General features: G+C 33.1%; 1 protein-coding gene across 3 annotated transcripts in view; it reads right to left on the bottom strand.

The window, feature by feature from the left end:
- The window catches only part of SASS6 (SAS-6 centriolar assembly protein), a 37,435-nt gene that overhangs the window by 6,717 nt on the left and 8,314 nt on the right, over positions 1-22,404 (bottom strand). For 2 of the 3 annotated variants that reach the window (XM_006197359.4, XM_031680392.2), the window contains 10 exons: positions 21,202-21,373; positions 20,430-20,495; positions 19,246-19,365; positions 16,806-16,997; positions 14,229-14,423; positions 14,033-14,122; positions 13,775-13,954; positions 13,295-13,376; positions 12,433-12,569; positions 10,513-10,641 (listed from right to left, as the gene is read on the bottom strand). In XM_006197359.4, the coding sequence (XP_006197421.1) occupies positions 10,513-10,641; positions 12,433-12,569; positions 13,295-13,376; positions 13,775-13,954; positions 14,033-14,122; positions 14,229-14,423; positions 16,806-16,997; positions 19,246-19,365; positions 20,430-20,495; positions 21,202-21,373 (1,363 nt within the window). Of the gene's footprint in view, positions 1-6,536; positions 6,658-10,512; positions 10,642-12,432; positions 12,570-13,294; positions 13,377-13,774; positions 13,955-14,032; positions 14,123-14,228; positions 14,424-16,805; positions 16,998-19,245; positions 19,366-20,429; positions 20,496-21,201; positions 21,374-22,404 lie in introns of those variants that run through there. The other variant, XM_072968129.1, reaches the window with a different exon arrangement.

The raw sequence follows: 22,404 nt of genomic DNA, 5'->3' as shown, positions 1-22,404 counted from the left end.
TGTTTAAAGAAAAAAAAAGTGGGGTTTATAACTAATTCAGAAGTAAAATTTTGACAATAGTTAGCAGGTCAGGAATGAGGAAATAGAATTATATTATTTTAAGGTTGTTATATGGGAAGTAATATATTTTAAAGATAGATTATAAGATGAAGATGTAGACTGTAAACTACAGAGAGAACAAAAAGCCAATAGTAAAGGTAAAACAGAATGCAAAAATGAGCAATTAACTGAAGGCAGGATTAAAGTAGAAAAGAGGGAAGAAGAACAGATGGGATATGTAGAAAACAAATATCAAGGTGATAAACATCAACATATACGTTAAACTTTAAATTGTTAAAGACAATGTCAGAATGGATAAAAATGTAAGAGTTAAGTACAGAATATCTACAGAAAATCCACTTTTTATAAAGACATAGATTGATAAAAGTAAAAGGATAGAAAATGATGCATCATATAAATACTAATAAGAAAGCCAGAGTACAATATCAAGGTATATTCTTCTTTCTGTTCAGGAAAATGAAAAGAGAAATTTCTAAGTGTCAAAGAGTGAGGAAAAGCCCCTTTTCCCCACAGTTCTCTTCTGCCCCAACCACCGGACAGTTCTACAGAAACAGAGACAATTCTACAGAAACAGAAGCCATAGGGGTAATGGTGACAACAGAACTGGCCAAGCAGGCCCCTAAAACTCTGAAATAGGGGAATCACATCCTCTGATCACAGATGCTGTGATCTCACCAGCATGGTGAAACTCTCATTACTTTTTTTTCTTTCTCAGTGCTCCTAAGATACAGACACAATTGCAGGAAGTGTGTCTCAGACCAGGGGAACTCAGGCCCATGCTTTCTAGCCAGTATCCAGGAAGGAGGACCCTGGGGACTCAGAAATGTGTGGGAAATCACAGAAAGGAACTCAAGAAAGAGCTCCTATAAAGTTGTGTATGAACTGCTAGGTTCACTTCTAAGCTGGATATGCAAGATTTGACCCTAATTAGCATACCAAAGGCTTTGAGAACTGAACTATGGAATAAACCACTGCTCAGTCACAAAACAGCCACTAGATGATGATGCAAACACAGACAGATCCAAATAACATGGCAAAGTCCTTAAGGACTGAACCGACACAGGAACTGCCATCTACAGAAGGTAAGGCAGAACTAGCAACTTGAGCAGAACAAGACTATTTGCTAAAACAACTAAAATAAAATTTATAATTTAAAAAATTCACATTCTTCTTAGGATTTTAAGATCTAAAGACTTATATACTATTCAATATCAGATCCAGACACAATCCAAAATCACTCAACAAAGAACCAGGAAAACCTAAGAAATTCGCAAGGCAAAAGATAAGCCAGCAGATGTCAACACCAAGATGGCAAAGATAATGGAATTATCAGAAAGGCAGTTAAAAATCTCTATTATAATCATGCTCTAGGAAGTAAAAGTGAACACTCTGGAAATAAATGTAAAGAAAAAGTCTCACCAAAAAACAGAGGATGTGAAAAAGAAACAGAATTTTAAGAATTAAAAGTTCCCTGGATAGACTCTGTAGCAGAATGGAGAGTACAGAGCAAAGAGTAAACTTGAAGCTTGATCAATAGAAATGATCAAATCTGAAGAACAGAGAAAAAAATATCTAAGAAAAAAGAAACAAGAGAGTCTCATGGATCTATAGCAAAACAGACAAAGGTCAAACATTCTTGTTGCCTGAATTCCAGGAGAGAGGAGTGTGGTACAGAAAACATACTTAAGAAATAATGGCTGAACACTTAAAAAATTTGGCAAAACGTATCAACTTAGAGATCCAAAAAACTCATCCTAAAAAAGATACAGTCAAATAAATCCATGCCCAGACACATCACCAACTGCTGAAAACTAAAAGACTAAATCTTAAAAGCAGCCTGAGAAAAAGGACACATTATACGTAGTTGAACAATAATGGAATTTACTTCAGGTTTCTCAAAGAAAATACTGATCAGGAATGAAGATGAAAGAAAGGTGTTCCCAAATAAAGAAAAAGAAAGAAACTTCTTTGACAGACAACCTCCCCTAAAATGAAAGAATGTTCTATTATTCAGGGAAGTTATATCAGACAAAAACATGAAACACCAGGAATAAAGGAAGACCAATGGAAATGGTAAACAGGGACAAGTATAACAATGATTCTCCACTCGAGTGTTTAAGGCATGTATAATAGTTGACAGCAAAAATTATAGCACTGTCTGATGAAGTTTCCAATGTATATAGACATAATACATATGAAATACCAAAACATAAAGAGACAAAGGTGTAAGGGACTATAAGCTAGTAAGGTATTTATATTCCACTTGACGTGATAAAATATTAGTTCTATAGATACTGTGAAAAGCTAAATATGTTTATTACGATACCTGGAGAGACCACTGAAAAAAAAACATTATACAAAGAGACATAGTCAAAAACAAACCAGAAAAACTAAAAAGGAATACTATAAAATGTCCAAATAACCCACAAAGAAGTCAGGAAAAGGAAAATGAATGAAAAATGGTGGAAACAAACAAGATAAGCTCTTTACATGAAAAACATTTTAAGTAGGATAGACAGGTTTAAAGAAAAAGGGTGGAGTAAGATATTCCATGGAAATATCACTCAAAAGAAAATCTGAATAGCTATATTCATATGAAACAAAGGAGACTTCAGAGCAAGAAAAATTACCAAAAATGGAGGAAATTACATACTGATAAAAGAGTCAAGCAACCAAGAGGATAACAATTACAAAGGTTTATGAACCTAACAAAAGAGCTTCAAAATACACAAGACAAAAATGCCCAGAAATAGAAGTCCAGGACCAGATGGTTTCATAGGTGTATTCTACCAAACAGCCAGAGAAGAAGTTAACACCTATCCTCCTCAAACTATTGCAAAAGATTACAGAGGAAGGAACACTTCTGAACCATTCTATGAGGCCACCATCACCCTGATACTAAAACCAGACAAAGATATCACACACACAGAAAGAAAACTACAGGCCAATACCATTGATGAAAATAGATACAAAAATCCTCAAAAAAATATTAGCAAACCAAATCCCACAATACATTATAAGGATCATACACCATGAATAAGTAGCATTTACCCAGGGATACAAGGATCTCTCAATATCTGCAAATCAATCAGTGTGATCCACCATATTAACAAATTAAAGAATAAAAACCATATGATTATCTCAATAGACGCAGAAAAAGATTTTGATAAAATTCAATATCCATTGATATTAAAAACTCTCTGGAAAGTGGGCACAGAGGGAACATACCTCAACATAATAAAGGCCACATATGACAAATCCACAGCTAACATCATGCTCCATGTTAAAAAGATGAAAGTATTTCCTCTAAGATCAGGGACAAGTCAAGGATATCCACTCTGGCCACTTATATCTAACATAGTTTTGGAAGCCCTAGCCACAGCAATCAGAGAAGAAAAAGAAATAAAAGGAATCCAAACTAGAAAGGAAGAAGTAAAATTGTCACTGTTTGCAGAGGACATGATACTATACATATAAAAGACACCACCAAAAAAATACTAAAACTCGTCAATGAATTCAGTAAAGTTGCAGGATACAAAATTAATAAGAAATCTTGCATTTCTGAACACTAACAATGAACAATCAGAAAGAGAAATGAAGGAAACAATTCCGTTTACCAAAAGAAGAAAACACCTAGGAATAAACCCACCTAAAGAGGGAAAAGACCTGTACTGGGCAAACCATAAGACACCGATGAAAGAAGCTGAAGTTGACACAAACAAATGGGAAGACACACTGTGTTCATGAGTTGGAAGAATTAATATTGTTAAAATGATCATACTTCCCAAAGCAATCTACAAAGTCAACGCAATCCCTATCAAAATACCATTCACAGAACTAGAAGAAGTAATTTTAAAATGTGTATGAAAACACAATATATCCCAAATATCCAAAACAATCTTGAGAAAAAAGAACAGAGCTGGAGGAATCATGCTCCCTGATTTCAGACTATGCTACAAAGTTACAGTAATCAAAACAGCATGGAAGTGGCACAAAAACAGACAGATCAGTGGAACAGAACAGAGCCCAAAAATAAACTCACACACTTGCAGTCAATTCATCTATGACAAAGGCAAACTATACAATGGAGAAAAGATACTCTCTTCAGTAAATGGTGCTGGGAAAACTGGACAGCTACATGTAAAAGAATGAAATTAGAATATTCTTTAACATCATATATTAAAATAAAACTCAAAATGGATTAAAGACCTAAAGATCATATACCATAAAACTCCTAGAGGAAAACATAGGCAGAACATTCTGACATAAATAAGAGTAACATGTTCTTGGACCTGTCTCCTAAAGGAAATAAAAGCAGAAATAAACAAATGGGATTTAATTAAACTTAAGAGCTTTTGCACAACAAAGGAAATCATCAACAAAGTGAAAGGACAACCTACTGAATGGAAGAAAATATTTGCAAATGGTATGACTGACAAGGAGTTTAATATCCAACATATATAAACAGCTCATACAACTCAACATCAAAAAACAAACAACTCGATTAAAACATGGGCCAAAGATCTGAATAGATATTTTTTCAAAGACATATAAATGGCCAACAGGCATATGAAAAGAAGCTCAACATCGTTAATCACCAGGGAAATCCAAATTAAAACCACAATGAGCTATTACCTCACATCTGTCAGAATGGCTAAAATCAAAAGAATACAAATAACAAACGTTGGCAAGGATGTGGAGAAAAGGTAACCCTCCTACACTGTTGGTGGGAACGTAAATTGGTGCAGCCACTGTGGAACAGTGTGGAGGTTTTTCAAAAAACTAAAAATAGACCAGCAATTCCACTCTTGTGTACATATCCAAAAAAACAAAAACACTAATTTGAAAGGATATGTGCACCCTGATGTTCATAGCAGCATTATTTACAACTACCAAGATACAAAAGTAACCTAAATGTCCATCACAAACAAATGGATGAAAATGTGGTGTACACACACCCACCCACACAATGCACTACTACTCAGCCATAAAAAAAGAATGAAAATTTGCCATCTGCAACAACAAAGATGAACTTGGAGGGCATTACACTAAGTGAAATAAATCAGAGAAAGACAAATATTGTATGATGTTACTTATATGTAGAATCTAAAAAATATTAACCAGAGAATAAAACAAAAAAGAAACAGACTCACAGATATAGAGAATAAATTAGTGGTTACCAGTGGGGAGACAGAAGAGGGAGGGGCAACAGAGGAGAAGGGGGGATAAAAGGGTTATTATGAGATTACATGAAATCATGTGTGTGAAACTTTTGAAAACTGTAAAAGCACTATAGAATTTAAAGAATCTTTCAATAATAAAACAAATGTTTTTAAACTGATAGAAATGGAAACATCCAAAGTAATAACTGGAGATATCAAAACTCTTCTCTCAGTAACTGATAAAACAAATAGAAAGACAACAAGGATATAGAAGAACTGAACAAAATTAACCAACTGGATCTGACTAACATTTAGATCGGTGAAGTTTATCCCAAGACTGTAAGGCTGATATAATATTTGAAAGTCATAATATACTTATTAAATGATGAAAGAAAAAAAACCACACAATCATTAACAATTAATGTATAAAAAACCACTAATAATGACTTTAGCAAGTTTCAGGAAATAAGATCAATATATAAAAATCAATTACATTCCTATACAGCATTAATAAATACTCCGAGAGAGTAATCAATAAAACAATTATATTCACAATAGCATCAAAATAATAATATACTTAAAAATAAATTTAGTAAAAGAATTGTAATATTTGACACTGAAAACTGCCAAATCTGAGAGAAATTAAATAACATTTAAATAAACAGACATTTAACATTCATGGATTAGAAAACTAAATATTGTCAAAATAACATTTCTTGCAAAATTGACCTATAAATTCTATATACTCTATCAAAATCCAAGCAGACTATTTTGTAGAAACTGACAAGATGATCCAAACATTTACGTGGAAATATAAAGTATCTAAAATAATGAAACAAGTTTGAAAAAGAGGAGAGTTGGAAGATTTATACTACTCAATTAAAAAACTTAATAAAGTCACAGTAATCATGACAGTGTGGTACTGGCACAAGGACAATCAATGAAGCAGAATTGAGAGCCCAGAAATCCTTACATTTATGGTCAAATGTTCCAGCAAAAGTGTCTAGACAACTGAACAACAAAAGTATTTTAAATAAGTGTTACTGAGATAATTGGATATCCACATTCCAAAATAAAAAAAGAACCAAGACCCTTAAACCTCATACCATACATAAAAAGTAACTCAGAGTGGAACACAGATCTTATTTTCAACCTGTGGCTGGACAAAGTTCTTAGATATGATTCCAAAAGCATGATTCACTAAAGAAAAAACTCTGATAAACTAGACTTAATCAAATTAGAAACTTTCTGTGCTTCAAAAGAGAAAATGAAAAAGAAACCACAGATTGGGAGAAATACTTGCAAATCACATACCTGATGAACTATTTATATCGAGAATATATGAAGAACTCATAACTCAGTAATAAGAGAAACAATCAAATTTTAAAATGGGCAAACGATTCAGTTATTTCACCAAAGCAGATACTTTATATTTCTATGAAAAAAGCAAAGTGTAGATCAGCCGGCATGCACTATTGATACCTATCTATACAGACACTCACGTATACAAACACACATACATTTACAGATATCCTTGTATATCCTTTAAATATTTTTGGAAAATACCACAAGAAATTCTTAACAGTGATTTTTTTTTTTTTTCCTGAGGAGTGGACTAGGGACCCCCGGAGGGACATATAAATAGTATATTCTCTTATACGTTTGGGAGCTTCCCATGCTCATATATTATCTATTTTTTAAAATAGTTAATACAAAAGAAATAGAAATAATTTAGAACCATCCAGTGAATGAGGTAGTTAATCAAACTAAGAAATGCTATCTCTAGATAAAATCTGTCTGTAAATACACACTTTGCGCTAAAAACACTATCAAAATAAATTAATCATCTGATCCTAGATAGCTCTTCTCTCATTGTGGAAAATCCCTCATCTACTTCATAATCTCCACAATGAAATATGATCATGTCTTACTTTGTGAATTTATGCCACACAAAAAGAATCAGAAATTACAGTGTTTAAGAGATCTTATCACAAGCATTTTCTTTGACCCAAATAACATCTCCTCTTTAATAACAGTTTACTTTGAAAGACATTACGGTTTACTATCACAGTGGTGTTTCACCACAAACTGCTCTATCTTTTACAACTAGAACAATGTCTGGCCACAGTAGACATTCATTCAGTATTTACTGAATGAATGAACCCTTGGAGACTATTGTCTTCAAAAATAAAGCAGAAGAAACAAGTTATTTTGTCTGTCTTGTTTTAAAATTATCCAGTGATCTATTGGTCAGCACGGCACAATCTTTTAAAATATTCCTATGTACTTCCTTTGGCATGATGTTGCTTCTTATTTAATTTAACTCATGTTATTTTACATCCTCACAGTTAAACATACTTGAATGTACTAAATCTTGAAATTAAGATTTTAAGAAATCAGATATATCACAGATTCAATGTATTAAACATTTTTTTAACTGAATTTAAAAGAACATGTTTGAATCGCCATAGCTGCTAGCACAAGACTACCTAGATCAGTGGTCTCCAACGCAGGCAGTGATTACAACCACCCACTAGGCATGAGAAAAAAAATCCTGTGACACTGATTAGTAAAATTTTTTTTAATTGAAGTACAGTCAGTTACAATGTGTTAATTTCTGGTGTACAGCACAATGTCTCAGTCATGCATATACACACATATATTCGTTTTCATATTCTATGTCATTAAAGATTATAAGATATTGAATACAGTTCCCTGTGGTATACAGAAGAAAATTTTTTAAAATCTATTTTTATATATATGGGTAACATTTGCAAATCTCAAATTCCTAACTTTAACTCTACCCACTCCCTTTCCCCTGGTAACCATAAGATTGTTTATGGTCTTCAAGTCTGTTTCTGTTTTTAGATGAGTTCATTAGTGTTCTCTTTTTTTTTTACATTCCATATATCAGTGATATATGGTATTTTTCTTTCTATACATATTTTTAATCTCATTCTTTAATTTCTATTTTTAGTTTATTAATAATAGCTAATATTAATGAAGCACTTATACATCAAGCACTATTCTAAGCAAACGCATTAGTTCACTTAACTTTCACAATAATCCAGTAAGATACATAAAACTATTGCTCCATTTTTCAACTGGAGAAACTGAAATATAACCGTTGGATGTTGTTTTTTGTTTGTTGGTAGCTTGCCCAACTTCATACTGATAGAGGCAGGATTTAAACTCTAATGCTAGATTCCACTTTTTAAACCACTATAATTGAGTAGTATATGGATTCAATTCACAATTAAATATTCATATACTGGAGATTCAAGCTTAAAGATTTCATTAAAGATTTCATTGTTGTTGTTGCTCTTGCTGTTAGGTATGCATGATCAAAAGAATATGGAGATGCAATGTTCACAGCAGCACTATATACAATAGCCAAGACACAAGCAACACAAGCACATGTCCATCAACAAATGAATGGATAAAGAAGATGTAGTAAATACATACAATGGAATACAACACAGCCATAAAAAATAACAATATCATTTGCAGCAACATGGATGAAAGTGGAGATTGTCATACTAAGTGAAATAAGCCAGAAAGAGAAAGAAAAATACCATAGGATACCACTTAATATGTGAAATCTAAAAAAATTATACAAATGAACTTATTTACAAAACAGAAAGAGGCTCAGACATAGAAAACACTTACGGTTACCAGGGGGAAAGGGGAGGGTAGAGGGATAAATTGGGATTTGCAGATACTAGCTACTATATATAAAACAGATAAACAACAAGCTCCTACTGTATAGCACACGGGAACTATATTCAATATCTTGTAATAACCTATAATGAAAAAGAATATAAAAAGGAATATGTATATATATGTATAATTAAATCACAATGCTGTACACCAGAAATTAACACAACATTGTAAGCCAACTATACTTCAATTTAAAAAAAAAAGAATATGGAGATCCAACAATGTCCTAGTGAATAGCACAGGGAATTATACTCCGCATCTTCTAATAAACCATAATGGAAAAGAAAAATATGGAGATCAGTAAAACAGGAAATCACTGAAAGCTTCCATGTTTATGAACATACTTGTCATAATAATTCCTCAGATTCCATAAGAGCTATAACAAAGGTAATATTACTATTTCATAAGTCATATTTAATCCTACCAACTAAGCAATTATCTGCAGAAAGTCTTGTCCTCATTTTGAACATTATATAAATTCCTGGAAAGCTGTTTATAATAAAAAGCAACTGTGAATTCAATAATTCTGAAGAAAAAATTTGATACCAAGATGTAAAGCATACTTGAATATACCTATATTTGTTTTAAAAATAGTATTCCTTTGAATACACATATCCAATTTTCAATAAGCAATGTAAGAAAAGCCAATTAAATGCATCTAAATACTCTTCACATAGTAATATTCTAAGCATAAAAACTCAGGCTTACTTCTCATTTCATTGAGAATTCTCAATACCTCTGAACGATAGTTAATAAGGCTAAAACTAATAAGAAGTACATGCCTAGGCAACACCTCCAACTTATTTTTAGGGCAGCTCAAAACCAATTTGACAAACAGTTTATAGCAGCAGTTCCAAAGTCCTCAACTCTATCTTTTATAAAACATTCTTTTCAAAAACGTTTATCTCCATGATTTAGGAAAAAGTCAATTTGGACCTAAAGCTAGGAAAGAAAACAGAATTAGTGGCTCATCTGGGTGGATTAAATTACTGTGAAAATAGAATTATAATACATAGGAAAACAATGTATAAATCTAAGACATTAGTAATAACAATAATGATGAAAAGTGGGTGGAAAGAAGCCTTAGCACATAAATCAGGGTTTGGAGGGATTGCCAAGCATATGCTATTTGAGATAATGTTGCCAGAAGTGTATTTTACAATTTTTTATAAGTCCACCTATCAGACCCTTAAATCCTGACAATGGAATCCAAAAATGTCACCACAACTAATAATATACCAGTAATATGAAGTCAGTAACTCTAGATAAGTTTGACCGTTGTAGGAGATGTAAGTAAAAGAATGAATAAAAATGGAGAGGTTGAACAGGAATAAATCAAGTTTAAGCATGCTGATATCCAGGTTTTTATAAGTTATACTGACCCAAAAAATATCATATAGTGCATATATTTCCCGTAAGCATATATACTATTCAGAAATAAACTCATCTTATACATCACCTAATACTTAGCAACTGATCAAAGAAAAAAAATTTAAATGAAAAAACATTTGCATGTTTATAAACTGCTATATTTTTTCCCCAAAAAGAGCGTATTAGATAATCTGGCTACCTTTGGTCCTGAAACTGGATGGATAGTATTTTTGGCAGATAGAGGATGGGGAAAGGTGTTCTGGAATGCAAACGCAGAGGAGACAGGATAACCAATCCCACAAGTTGGGTAAGTCAGTCTACCATCAACCTAAAAATAAAAACATAAAAAAGGTTAAGAATGAGAAATGAGTTCTGAGTAGTATTTGGTGATCCATCATCTATTATTAAATACCTGATAGTTAAGAGCACTATCTCGGAGGCCAATTTTGTCTACGATGACACTACAAAACTCTGCTTTATTATACAGCATGAGGCTGGATACCTTTGCCCAGAGAGCTCTTCAGGGTGGCTGTGTAAGTTTAGACAAAACAAAACCACTGGAACCTGCCTCTGAACTGAAGTAAAACAAAGACCTCTGAATCACCTTGGTTCCCTCTAAGCCTCCCCATTCCTGAAAAGGGGAGTGAGGAGCTAGAGTCATAGATCAAGAGTCCAATCAGGGATAAAATAAAAATAATTTTCTACCAGGTTGAGTAGAAATAATGTTTGTGCTCTTAAGTAGACTAAGACAAAAGTCTGCTCTGCCACTGATTTTCAATATAGTAACCTCACTAGTAATGTCATGAAACCTTTAGTTTTGTAAGAGGACAAAACACAGATCTTAAGAAGCACTTACGTGCATCAGCGGCTGCATGACAAATACACCTTTCACACAGCTATTTATCATCAGTCGTTAAGATTAAGCCTATCAAGCTTTTTCAAGTTTGTAATTCAGTACCAAGCATTTCATTCTGCACCTTTTCCCAATTTAGCAGAAATATTTTCCCTTCTTTAAACATCAAGTACTATTTCATTTACTAGGGTAGGCTAATAATTCAAAGTGATCACGGATTTGCATTTTAAATACCCCGCCAATGCCTTCCAAAGACTACCAGAAACATGTCTATAGTGTACACGCTGTGTTTGCTGCTCCTTGCAACAAAGAAGACCACACGCTGTGAGGATCCTAGTAAGAGGGGAGGCTCAGTAAGGCAGTGTTAAAGGGACTTGCCTACTGGACTTGGGCATGTGTTAGGTGATTTAAGGAACAGTTTAAGGACATGAGGCTTTGCTGTGGATTGAATGCTATTAAGAAACGGGGATAATTGTATGACTGGGTACCTGAATAAATTTTATCTAATAAGACAGGAGGAATGTATTAAGGCTGAAACTGTAATTGGTAATGAGTAGCAGTCACACTTTAGCCAGGAAAGAAGGATGCTTGCCCATTTGTGTGGTTTGGCAATGTCATATTTTTGTCTGTGTTCAGACATGATTATAAAGTTGTCTTGTTTTTGCCTTGATCCATCACAATCACAGAGTGGTCTCGTCCAAGGCTGATATTCTGTGAAACTGTTTATGATCAACAGGAGACCCAAAGCCCAGCTGTACGTACAAGGCCACTTCCTAGCAATATGTAGGCCTAGCTGAGACCAGACCTCAGGTCCTCAGAGCCAGAAAGCTTAAATCGTGTAACTAGGTTCTTCCAGAATCTAGAGCTGACAAGCCTTTCTCTTTTATTTCTAATGGAATTCTGTTTAGGCTCCTTCCATCCCAATTCTAAATTTGAGGCCATAATCTATTCTCCTTTCTTGAGGTCTCCTAAATACTTCGTGTGTGTGTGTGTGTGTGTGTGTGTGTGTGTTACAGTTTTTCAGCACATTTGGCATTACTTTAGTTAATGCTGAATGATTTGTATATTCATCAAAATCTTACAAATGTGCCTTTAAAAGCTTCTTTGTTAAGAACAAATATACCTTTACGTCCTACTTCCAAATGCAACTTAAACTCTACTTCAGTATCAAAAACTAGAACTTCAGTCATATTAGTACCAGAACCTAACATTTTTGTTTTCAAAAATTTACTAAGAACATTCACAACATCTTAATTTAAATCTTACCACATTGGAGTTTGGAGAAATTCCACTTCTGATGGTATTGCTCCCAGAATGTAGAGGTGAGGTGGTAGAAGGTCCCAACACATCTTGCTTTCTCACTACCTGATTTTCATTTAGTTCTTTATTTAACCATGTGATTACTTAAACAAAACAACAAGAATCAAGCTAAAGAATTTTGAATATTTTAATCTTTCTAATAATTTTAGAAGACTATTGAAAAGTTTTATTGAAATTTTTTAAAGTTTTTAAAACCACCTTATGTCACAGGAGAATAATATAGATTCACCTAAATTTCTGTCATTAACGATCTTATTTTAGAAACTGCCACAGGATTCCTTACTCTTTTACGATTAGAAACACATATTTCTGCTAGTCAAGGATCTCTTTGAAGGTTTTCATTTCTAGAAGGATATTTTACAGTTTATTTAAAGTTCAAATTCTTATTTCTGATAATCAATACTAGAAACTGAGAAACAGTTAAAGCTTAATCTCATTATTTTTGTTTCAAATAATTCATATTATTACTAGTAGCTAAACACAGCAATTATAACAAGGAGTGAAGAATTTAAATAGAAAATTATAGTCAATATTGTCAACATCTTTAATTATTATTAAATATTAATATTCTATTAAGTTTTAATTTTGGGTTACAATACATGTGATAGGTTCTTTTTTTATAATGATGTAAATGCTTTATAGGGTAGATGATAAAATTTACTATAGCAAAGATATTAAGATGGTATATTTAAAGATTATTTGTGTATAGCAGTATCTTGATTTACCTAGATTTATTAATTCAAATAAAATTTTCAGGTTGAGAATAAAACTACAAACCTCATTTACATAAAAAAGGTAAAATACTTACATTTTTCATTATTTTTCAGAAGTTGTTTGCTTTCTTCAAGTTTCTGAACAGTTGCTTCTAATTGTTCTTGTAGTTTGCATACCTGAAATACATAATCCTCATAGTAAGTATAATAAAGACTAAAATAAAAACTGAAGAAATGTATTACTATTGAGTAATTAATTACTATTATTATTAAATAAGAAAGAAATCAGCTGATCAATGTAATAAATTATATATGTACACATAATTATACATATACACATATACATATATACACACACGCACACATACATATGAACGAGGTATTTCAGTAATGATAAGTAACTTCTCAAACTGAAATAGGTTATTAAGTTCTGTTCATTATAGTCACATTCTTTTGGGAAAAAAGCCAAAGCCATTCTCTAATATAACAAAGCAGAAATTTAAAAAATATATCTGAGGAAATTTGTTATGCTTTGCAAATAGTTACACAAACAAAAAATATAAAATATTAATTACTTCTTGCTCTTTAATTCGGAGAGACTGTCCAACATCTTGTAATTCCTTTTGTTCCTTTTGTAATTTTTCTTCCTTCTCAGCCAAGAGTTTCTCCTGCTGAATAGTTACTGTATTCTTCAGTTTCAATTTACCCATTAGAGTCTTTAGATCCCCTTGCAACTTCTTGATAATTTCATTTGCCTGTAAAAGAGCTTCATATGTATATCTCTATATAATCCAATGAAATATTAATATTCTATTAAGCTTTTAAAAACAAACCTTAAGAAGTTCAGCTGATAATGATTTTATTGTAGCTTCAAGTTTTCCTAGTTGTACCTGATTTTTCTCACCATTTTCTTCTAAAGCCACCTGACATGTATTTTTAAAAACATGAATAATTAGGACATTTGTGTTTATTTATGTAAAGCATCACTCATAAATATGATCATCAATTTAAGAAAATTTTAAAATAGACCTTTTGTTCCTGGATTGTATCAAATGCTTCTTTTGTTCTTAAAACAAGCTGGTCCTTATCCTTGATTTCCTGTTCTAAAACGGCCACTTTTGTTTGTAGCTGATTAATATGCTTTTCTTTTTCATGGCATTCAGCATCTAGTGTAGAATTCTCTCTTCGCAAAGAGAGAACTTCTTGCTTAGCCCGCTGGAGCTCCTAGAGGACGGAAAGAAGGACGCATTATGAAAAAGGGAAGTTGACTGGTTTGGTTATTTATAACTAAGATATTTAAAATAGAAAAAGTCTCCTTAATAGTTTTAAAGGTCTAGTATTGATGTTCTTTAAAGGACATGAAGGTCTCTCTCTCTAAAGGTCTACGTGACTTGTAGATTTGGAATATAATTGTAAAATGTGTTAATTCAATCACAACAAGGGAAAATAAAACAATCCTGATTTATGAATTAATTACTACAACTTTAAAAAACCAGCAACAAGAACTTTCTGAAATTTACAGTTTTAAGAAATCACTTAGGTAATAAATGCTCATTGTAACAGAATTTCAAAATACATAAAATAAACAAATAAAGCCTATCACTCTGCCATCTATGTGGTGATTCGCCGTCTAATCTGCATGCTGGAATCCCCTGGGAAGCTTTCACAGCTCCCGATGCCTGGTACCATGTCCAAGGGATTCTGCCTTCATTGCTGTCAGGTGTGATCTGAGCTCTCCAACTGACTCGAAGGGTAGCCAAGGGTGAGAGCCATAATCTAGAGTTAACATTTTTCTCTCTTGCTTATCTATACAGATTTACTTTTTTAAAGCGACTATATAGTGCACTTTTATAATTTTCTTCATAGAATATACTACAAATATCTTTTCACTTCAACAAATATGTTAACACTCTGGATTTCCTTTTGGTTCAAGCTTTAAAGCAAAAGCAAACAATAATTGTTAATTAAAAATCGACTGTGTAAAAATCTAGACTAGATCACATCTCAATCAGTTAATACCAGCCCAAATGTTGCCAGTATACTAAAGTCCACTATGTAGTATTCCTAGTTAGTTTTCATTTTTAATAGAAAATTTACAAAATACTTTAATAGTATTATAACATAGGGGTTTTAGAAGCACTATTATACCAAGTAGTTTTAGAAGTGCTAACAACAGATAAATGCAAAACCTGGCTCCACTGTGTGATCTTGGGAATTACTTAACATCCTTAATTTTCAGTTCCCTAGTTTGTAAAACAGAAATAACACTTCAGAAATTAATTCATTTCATCTTCACAAAAACCCTTACGTAAACTACGTAGCATATAGCTGATACATAGTAAATACCTAATAAATGACAGTAATTATTATTTTTAGGGCACTAACATTTAAAAGGTATACTTTAATATAATTAGGTAACAATACTCAAAAGTTAAAAAAGGAAAGTTCCCAGGACTCATAATTTGAAAGTCTTTTGAAAACCCTGGAAGAACTATTTGATTAAATTATATGAAAATCAATGTAACAAACCACACTGTTTATACACTGGTCACTTTCAGGGCTAAAAAAGAAGAAACCACAGAGCATCACAGTGAAGCATTCACTGTGCAATGTACTATGGCAGCTGAACTGTTTACTAACTAACTAACTGGCATGAAAGGTGAAGGGAGTAGGGAGGAGGGACTGAAGACACCTATCGTTGGGCAGAATGCTAAGAGGATCTGAACACAAAATCAGTCAGGCTTTAGAGTTTCTAAGCATAACAGACTGCTGAAAGGGAGTTGGATGTCTTTTGAGTTAGAATACGGCTGATCTTTATATTTAAATATGATAGACATAACAAAACTATATATATGTCTTCTAACAACTCATAGGACAATAATGTATGACAGTGCTTGTAAGGAGTTTATCATCAGTGCCAAAGCATCAATAAAAGTACTACTAAGATTTTTTAAATTTGTTGCCTAAAAGAACAAGGTAGTACTAGAGATAGGCAGATAATAGAGGGTTCCTATCCTCACTCTTCTGCTTATTGGCTATGCAAACTTAGACAAGTTACTTAACCTCTCTGTGCCTTAGTTTCATCATTTGTATAGTGGGGATAATAACATTACCTTCTTTAAAATAATTGTTCTAATTAAATGAGTTAATCTATGCAAAGCACTTAAAACAGCGTTCGGTAAGCATAAACTATTATCGTTACTGTGTTATTATCATTATTACTAGACAGTAAACTCCATAGCGGTGCGATACGTTGAGCAGGCTGAAAGACCCAGCCCTGTCAACACTGAGCACCCTGAGCTCCAGACACTGCGCTGACATTAAAAGTACACTGAAGAATCTGAGGGCTGTGCCGATGAGCTGCTCCTCAAGAACCGAACCAAAAAGATCCAACTTTACCTTAGTTCTGTTCTAAATTAGCCCATTTAACTAGATTTCAGATTCTCAATTTTTTTTGGTAGTCTTTGAACTGACCACCCTAAGACCACAAGAGATCCCTGCAGAACATCCAGAGGGGCACCATCCACATGAGCAATAAGTAACCAAAGTAAAACATGCTCTTAAATTTGGGGGGGAAAAAAGACCAAACACAACAACAGCCAATACCTCCTCAACACCAGACAGTTTTGTTTTGAGCTCTCTGATGGTGGCGTCTCCTTTGTATTTCCTTTCAGTCAGGTCTTTATTAGCCGATTCTAACTCAGACAGTCTGTTCTGCAGCTGCTGGACGTTTCGTTGATGGAGGATTTCTAAATCTTTTTTCTGTTGTTCATGCTGCTGTTGGTACTGAACCTGTGTCTATTTTATAATAAAATATAGCACCAAAATTCAAAGAAAAAACCGGAAACAAGTAAAGTATGAGAAGATTTTAAGGAAAAAAAAACTTAATTATTCTTCTTCATAAGATTTCCCTCTTTTTAAGAGGATCTATTTTCAACTACAGATTTCATGAACCACACAGTAAGGTCAACAAAGGCAAATTTACCACTATGATTTTGTTCATAATTTCTATTTCTCCTAAATCCACATATGTTTAGAAGTAATAGTCTTCAAGTTAAAGGAAGAATGATAAATGATTAAGTTTTCAAAAAAACAAACTGCAAAATAGTATATGTAGTGTGAATCTATTTGTGTGAAAAAACAAATGAGCAGGCACGTAAGGAACTTTGAGTAACTGCTTTAAACAACATTACACTGTTTCAGTTTTTTACAACCAGTATATATGTTTTCTAATGAAAAAAACACCTAAACTTGTAAAATTGACAAGATACTGTTCATTAGTTCAGTCTTATACTTAGTTGTTACATTTTACCAACAGTAAAATCTGAACATGGTTGTAACTACAATCTGTCTGAATAGTACCACAAACTTATCTTAGTAATTTCTGTTGACGAACACTATCAAATCCTAAACACATTTTAAAATGAATATTTTTCTGATTATAAAAGTTATGTTTTCTTAAAGATACAAGAAAGAAATCACAAATTAATAGGAAAGAGCCCATATAAAACTGAAAATGCAACCTTGGTAAACATGCTAACTGTACCTGTTTGAGGGTACTCACACATACTGAAGGCAACAGAGGCCAAAGGCTATAAAATGAAGAACTGGCTTTATACTAGTGATCATTAGAATTTTGGACTTCTTGTTTAAAAAAAAAGTGTAATGGATAGGATTACAACATTTACATTTTCTACTCTGTTCACTTCAGGTGATTGTGATGCACACTTAAAATCACTGGTCTTTAAAGTCTTAAAATCACTGCCCTATAGAATATTTATCAGCAGGAAGAGAAGAGTGGCCTGCCTGGTTTTAAAGTCTTTGTCCCTTAAAAGACAAAACAAATTAAGAACATAAGAGAAATGGTATGAAGATTTTAAAAATCTTAAGACAGTATGTATGACATTGTACTAATACATTTAAAACAGAGATGAAATACTTGGCTTTCTAAGGAAATACAAGCTAACATAAATAACTCAGGGAAAGGAACGATAGAAAATCTGAACAGACCAATAATCATGAAGGAAATGGGGAAAAAAAACCCCTCAAAATAAATGCCTCAAAAAAATACCGGACTCATATGATAAAAGGCTAATTCTATCAGGCCTCCAAGGAACAGATAATTCCTCGTTATTTGGCTGTTCCAAAGCGTAGAGAAAACCGGAAAATGTTCTCATAACTTTCACAATGCTAGATAATTCATAGTCCAGAACCCATCATTTTAATTAGCAGACTAACACAGGGTTCAGAAAAAGGGTAATCTCAGATCAGTATCACCTATGAATATATATATGCAACATCCTAAATTAAATATTTGCAAACTGATTCAACAGAATAGTAAAAATCTCTTTGGCTAAATATATTCTGTGAATTTAAACAGGGTTCCACATTTGGAAATTATTGTCACTCATTACATTATTAAGGTGAAAAACATGATATGATTATTTGATTAAATCCCCAAAAGTCACTTCATGTGACTTAGCACTCTTTGGAAGCCAGACAGGTACACATATACTGCAGTCTCACGTCTAGGAACAAAGAACGTTCACTGAAGCATTATTTGCAATAACCAAAATTTGAAGCATTAAATGTCCACCAGCTGGGTAAGCAGTTAAGTAATTTATGACATACCCAAATAATGAATGCTACGCAGCCACTTCTGAACTGTTAAAGAATGATGTCATGTGAGGTGAAAAAGTTACAGTCAATATATCCAGTAGGACCTTATTATCTTAGAACAAAACCAAAACTCAAATATGTGTTGTACTTATCTATAACTATATACAATATACATATTTCTACATTTATAAATATAAACAACTATTTATAAGTTATATGTTATTTACATATATAGAGAAAAATATGGAAAAACAAGTATCAAAGTGGTTATAAATTATCTCTGGGTAATAAGACTTAAAGAGAGACAATTTTTACATACTTCTGCACTGTTTGAAAATTTTAAAGCAAGCATATATTACTCTTATAATTAACAAGATGACTAACAGCAATAACAAAATATTTTTCCAGTTTTTTTTAATGTTCATACCTGCAAAGCCTTCTCCTTCTCGTTCGTCAGTTCCTGGGAGTGCTTATTTGACAACGCTGCTGTGTGTGATGCCCATTCGTTACGTAATTTATCTAATTCTTGAATTTTTTCCGATAATGTCTGTATTAGAATTCAACACAGAATATTAAAACTCTTGAATATGTTAATTAGAACATGGCAATATTTGTAAAGGATATAAAAGAAAATGGAATCACAGCTTTTTAAGACATACTCAAAGCCTTTTCCTATAGAAACTATTTGAATTTGAAGAAATCAAGATCAGAATAAAAGCAATTTTAGAGCTAAAATGGTCCACAGCTAAACTATTACTAATCTTTTAGTTAAATCTGGCTCTTTACCACCCAATTCTCTCCTCTGGCATTAAGAAATAAAGCAACCCAGGGTAGAGCAAGTCAGTCATAAACAGTACAGGTGACCTTTGGACAACACAGGTTTGAAATGTACAAGTACACTTATCCTCAGATTTTTTTCAATAAATACATACTACAGTGCCAAAGTCGGCTGAATCCGAGCAGGCAAAACCACAGACATGGAGGGCTGACTACCCGAGGATCTTCAACCACACAGTGGGTAGGCGCACCTAACCCCTGTGTTGTTCAAGGGTCAACTGTAGTTTACTCCTGCACGTAAAACCTAGTTATGTCGGATCCCAAGAGGTGCCATGCTGTGCAGGACAATTTTCTGCCTGAAGTCATGCAGCTTATCAGATACTTTGGTCCTCAATTTCAAGGAGTAGCTATGAATGAAATGATGATAAGCCTATCAGAGGGATTAAGGCAATGCTTAACAGAAGGAAGGAAGGGAAAGATTTAGAAGAAGGAACTGAAAAGCCATTTAGACAAGAGGAACGAGGTGAATAAAAGAGAAGCAGAGAACTAACAAATGACAGATCCTATATATTACCTTATTTAATGAAGACTTGGAGGGAGCGTGTCGCATATTGGGGATAACAGAAATGTTTGGACAGAATTCATTATCAAGGAGAAAAAGCACCAGGTTGAGATAATTAACTGGTACAGTAAAGGTATCAAAAAGGAAAGGGAATTCCTTGGAAGCATGATTTGGAAAAAAAAAAAAACCCACAAATGCCTAGATTTGATTCAAAAAGCAATTCAGAGCCTATGTTTGGATGTCTTACAAAGAGAAAATGAAATGTGAATTACCTTTTGTGTGAAATTCAGTTGCCTGGTAACATCATCTAGTGATTGGGTCAATGATAATTTTTCTTCCTATTTACAAAAATAATACAATTATGCAGCTTACAATTTAATCATCTGTAGCTGTGCTACCCAAAGTGCAGCAAAATACAGCATCAGCCCCGCCCTGGGAGTTCATTAGGAAGGCAGAATCTCAGGCTCCACCTCAAACCTTCCGAGTTAGAATCTTCACAAGTAAGATGCCCGGAAGATTTGCCTAACCACTAAATTTTGAGATGCACTGATCTATAGCATTCAACTAAAAGGACTTTCTGAAAACTCCTACAAGGCGTCCCAATGTTATTTCCTTGTGCAATATACCTTAAACAATTTTAGAGCACTTTGTAATCTTCCAGACACTTTCATATATTTTATCTCCTTTAAAATAGGCCAGATAGGGTAGATATTTCCATACATATCTACCAGCTGATGAAACCAAGACACCAAGAGTTTAAGTGACCTGCCCAAGGTCACAAAAAGCTAGTAGAAACCTGGCACCTAAGTTTCCCAATCCTGGTCCATTTCTATCCTGTTGTGCCATGACTAGATAAAAATAAAATAAAATAAAGTCATTATATGCTATAAAAATTTCCTGGGCATCTTTTAAAAAAACTTTATTCAGAAAACAAAATCTAATAGCAATATAGCTCTTCAGCGGTTTATCAGAGACCTTTGGGACTTATTTTATTTTAAAAGAACAACTTAAAAGAAAAAAAAGAACAACAAACTTAAGTCTTACCTTGCTACACTTCAAACAGTCTGCTAAAAACTTCTTTATTTCCACATCATTTCCAGGTAAAAGTTTTAGTGAGAGGTGTGTGAGATGCTTAAAAGGATTTGTCTCCACCACATTTAGAAAGGCAGGCGAGTTTTCCAAAATAGCTGCTGGAGAAACTAACTGTAGCAAAAACCTTTGAAAAGAAAGTGCCACATAACACATTTACGAAGTCGTGAAACTCTCCTACTGAATCGTTGAGCTTTTCACTGGATCATCATCAATGATTAGAAGGATCAGAAAAGGGGCTTATTGGAATCATAGGGGCCAATATGAAAGTACTCCCAATGGTAAAACTGGACTAATTAATATAAAGAGTAAAATGGACATTTATCTGTGGACTGAAACACAGTAAATATATAAATGTCCATGAGTTCACAATGAAGAGACAGATGAGGCGAGAGAGAAAGCAAGACTTAAAATGAAAACAAACCAAAAACACATGGAAACCACGACAGTAACCACTCCTTACTCTGAAAATTGACAATTTAAAAGTAAGAATTAAGCATTTTTCCTTTCCTATATGAACTTTCGGAGTAATCAAATAGCTCTAACTGATGAGGGAAAGTTCTTCTTTATAAAAGAATTATACCTAATAAATACTAGAAGAATAATGGAATTCGAAAAGCATAATTTTGTAGTTCCTAATGAAGTAACAACAAACATCAATTGATGAAACTAATAGATAAGAGGGTGGAGAACTTAACAGTGCAAGGTTCAGGTGTTAGCACTACACAAATATGGATACACACATACACACACACACAAAACCTTATTCCTCTCTTCCAAATTCATTATAAAAACATGTTTTTTTAAATAAAAACATACTCTGAACACTAACAAAAAACTATCAGAAAGAGAAACTAAGGAAGCCATCCTATTTACCATCACATCAAAAAGAATAAAATTTCTAGGAATAAACCTATCTAAGGAGGGAAAAGAGCTGTACTCAGAAAACTATAAGACATTGATAAAAAAAAACTGAAGACAACAAACATATGGAAAGACATATCCTGTTCATGGATTGGAAGAATTAATATTGTTAAAATGACCATACTTCCCAAGGCAATCTACAAATTCAACACAATCCGTATCAAAATACTGATGGCATTTTTCACATAACTAGAACAAATAATTTTAAAGTTAGTATAGAAACATAAAAGACCC

Source organism: Vicugna pacos, chromosome 9, assembly GCF_048564905.1.
Source record: "Vicugna pacos chromosome 9, VicPac4, whole genome shotgun sequence".
Lineage (NCBI taxonomy): Eukaryota > Metazoa > Chordata > Mammalia > Artiodactyla > Camelidae > Vicugna > Vicugna pacos.
This window is presented reverse-complemented; position numbering and strand designations above follow the sequence as displayed.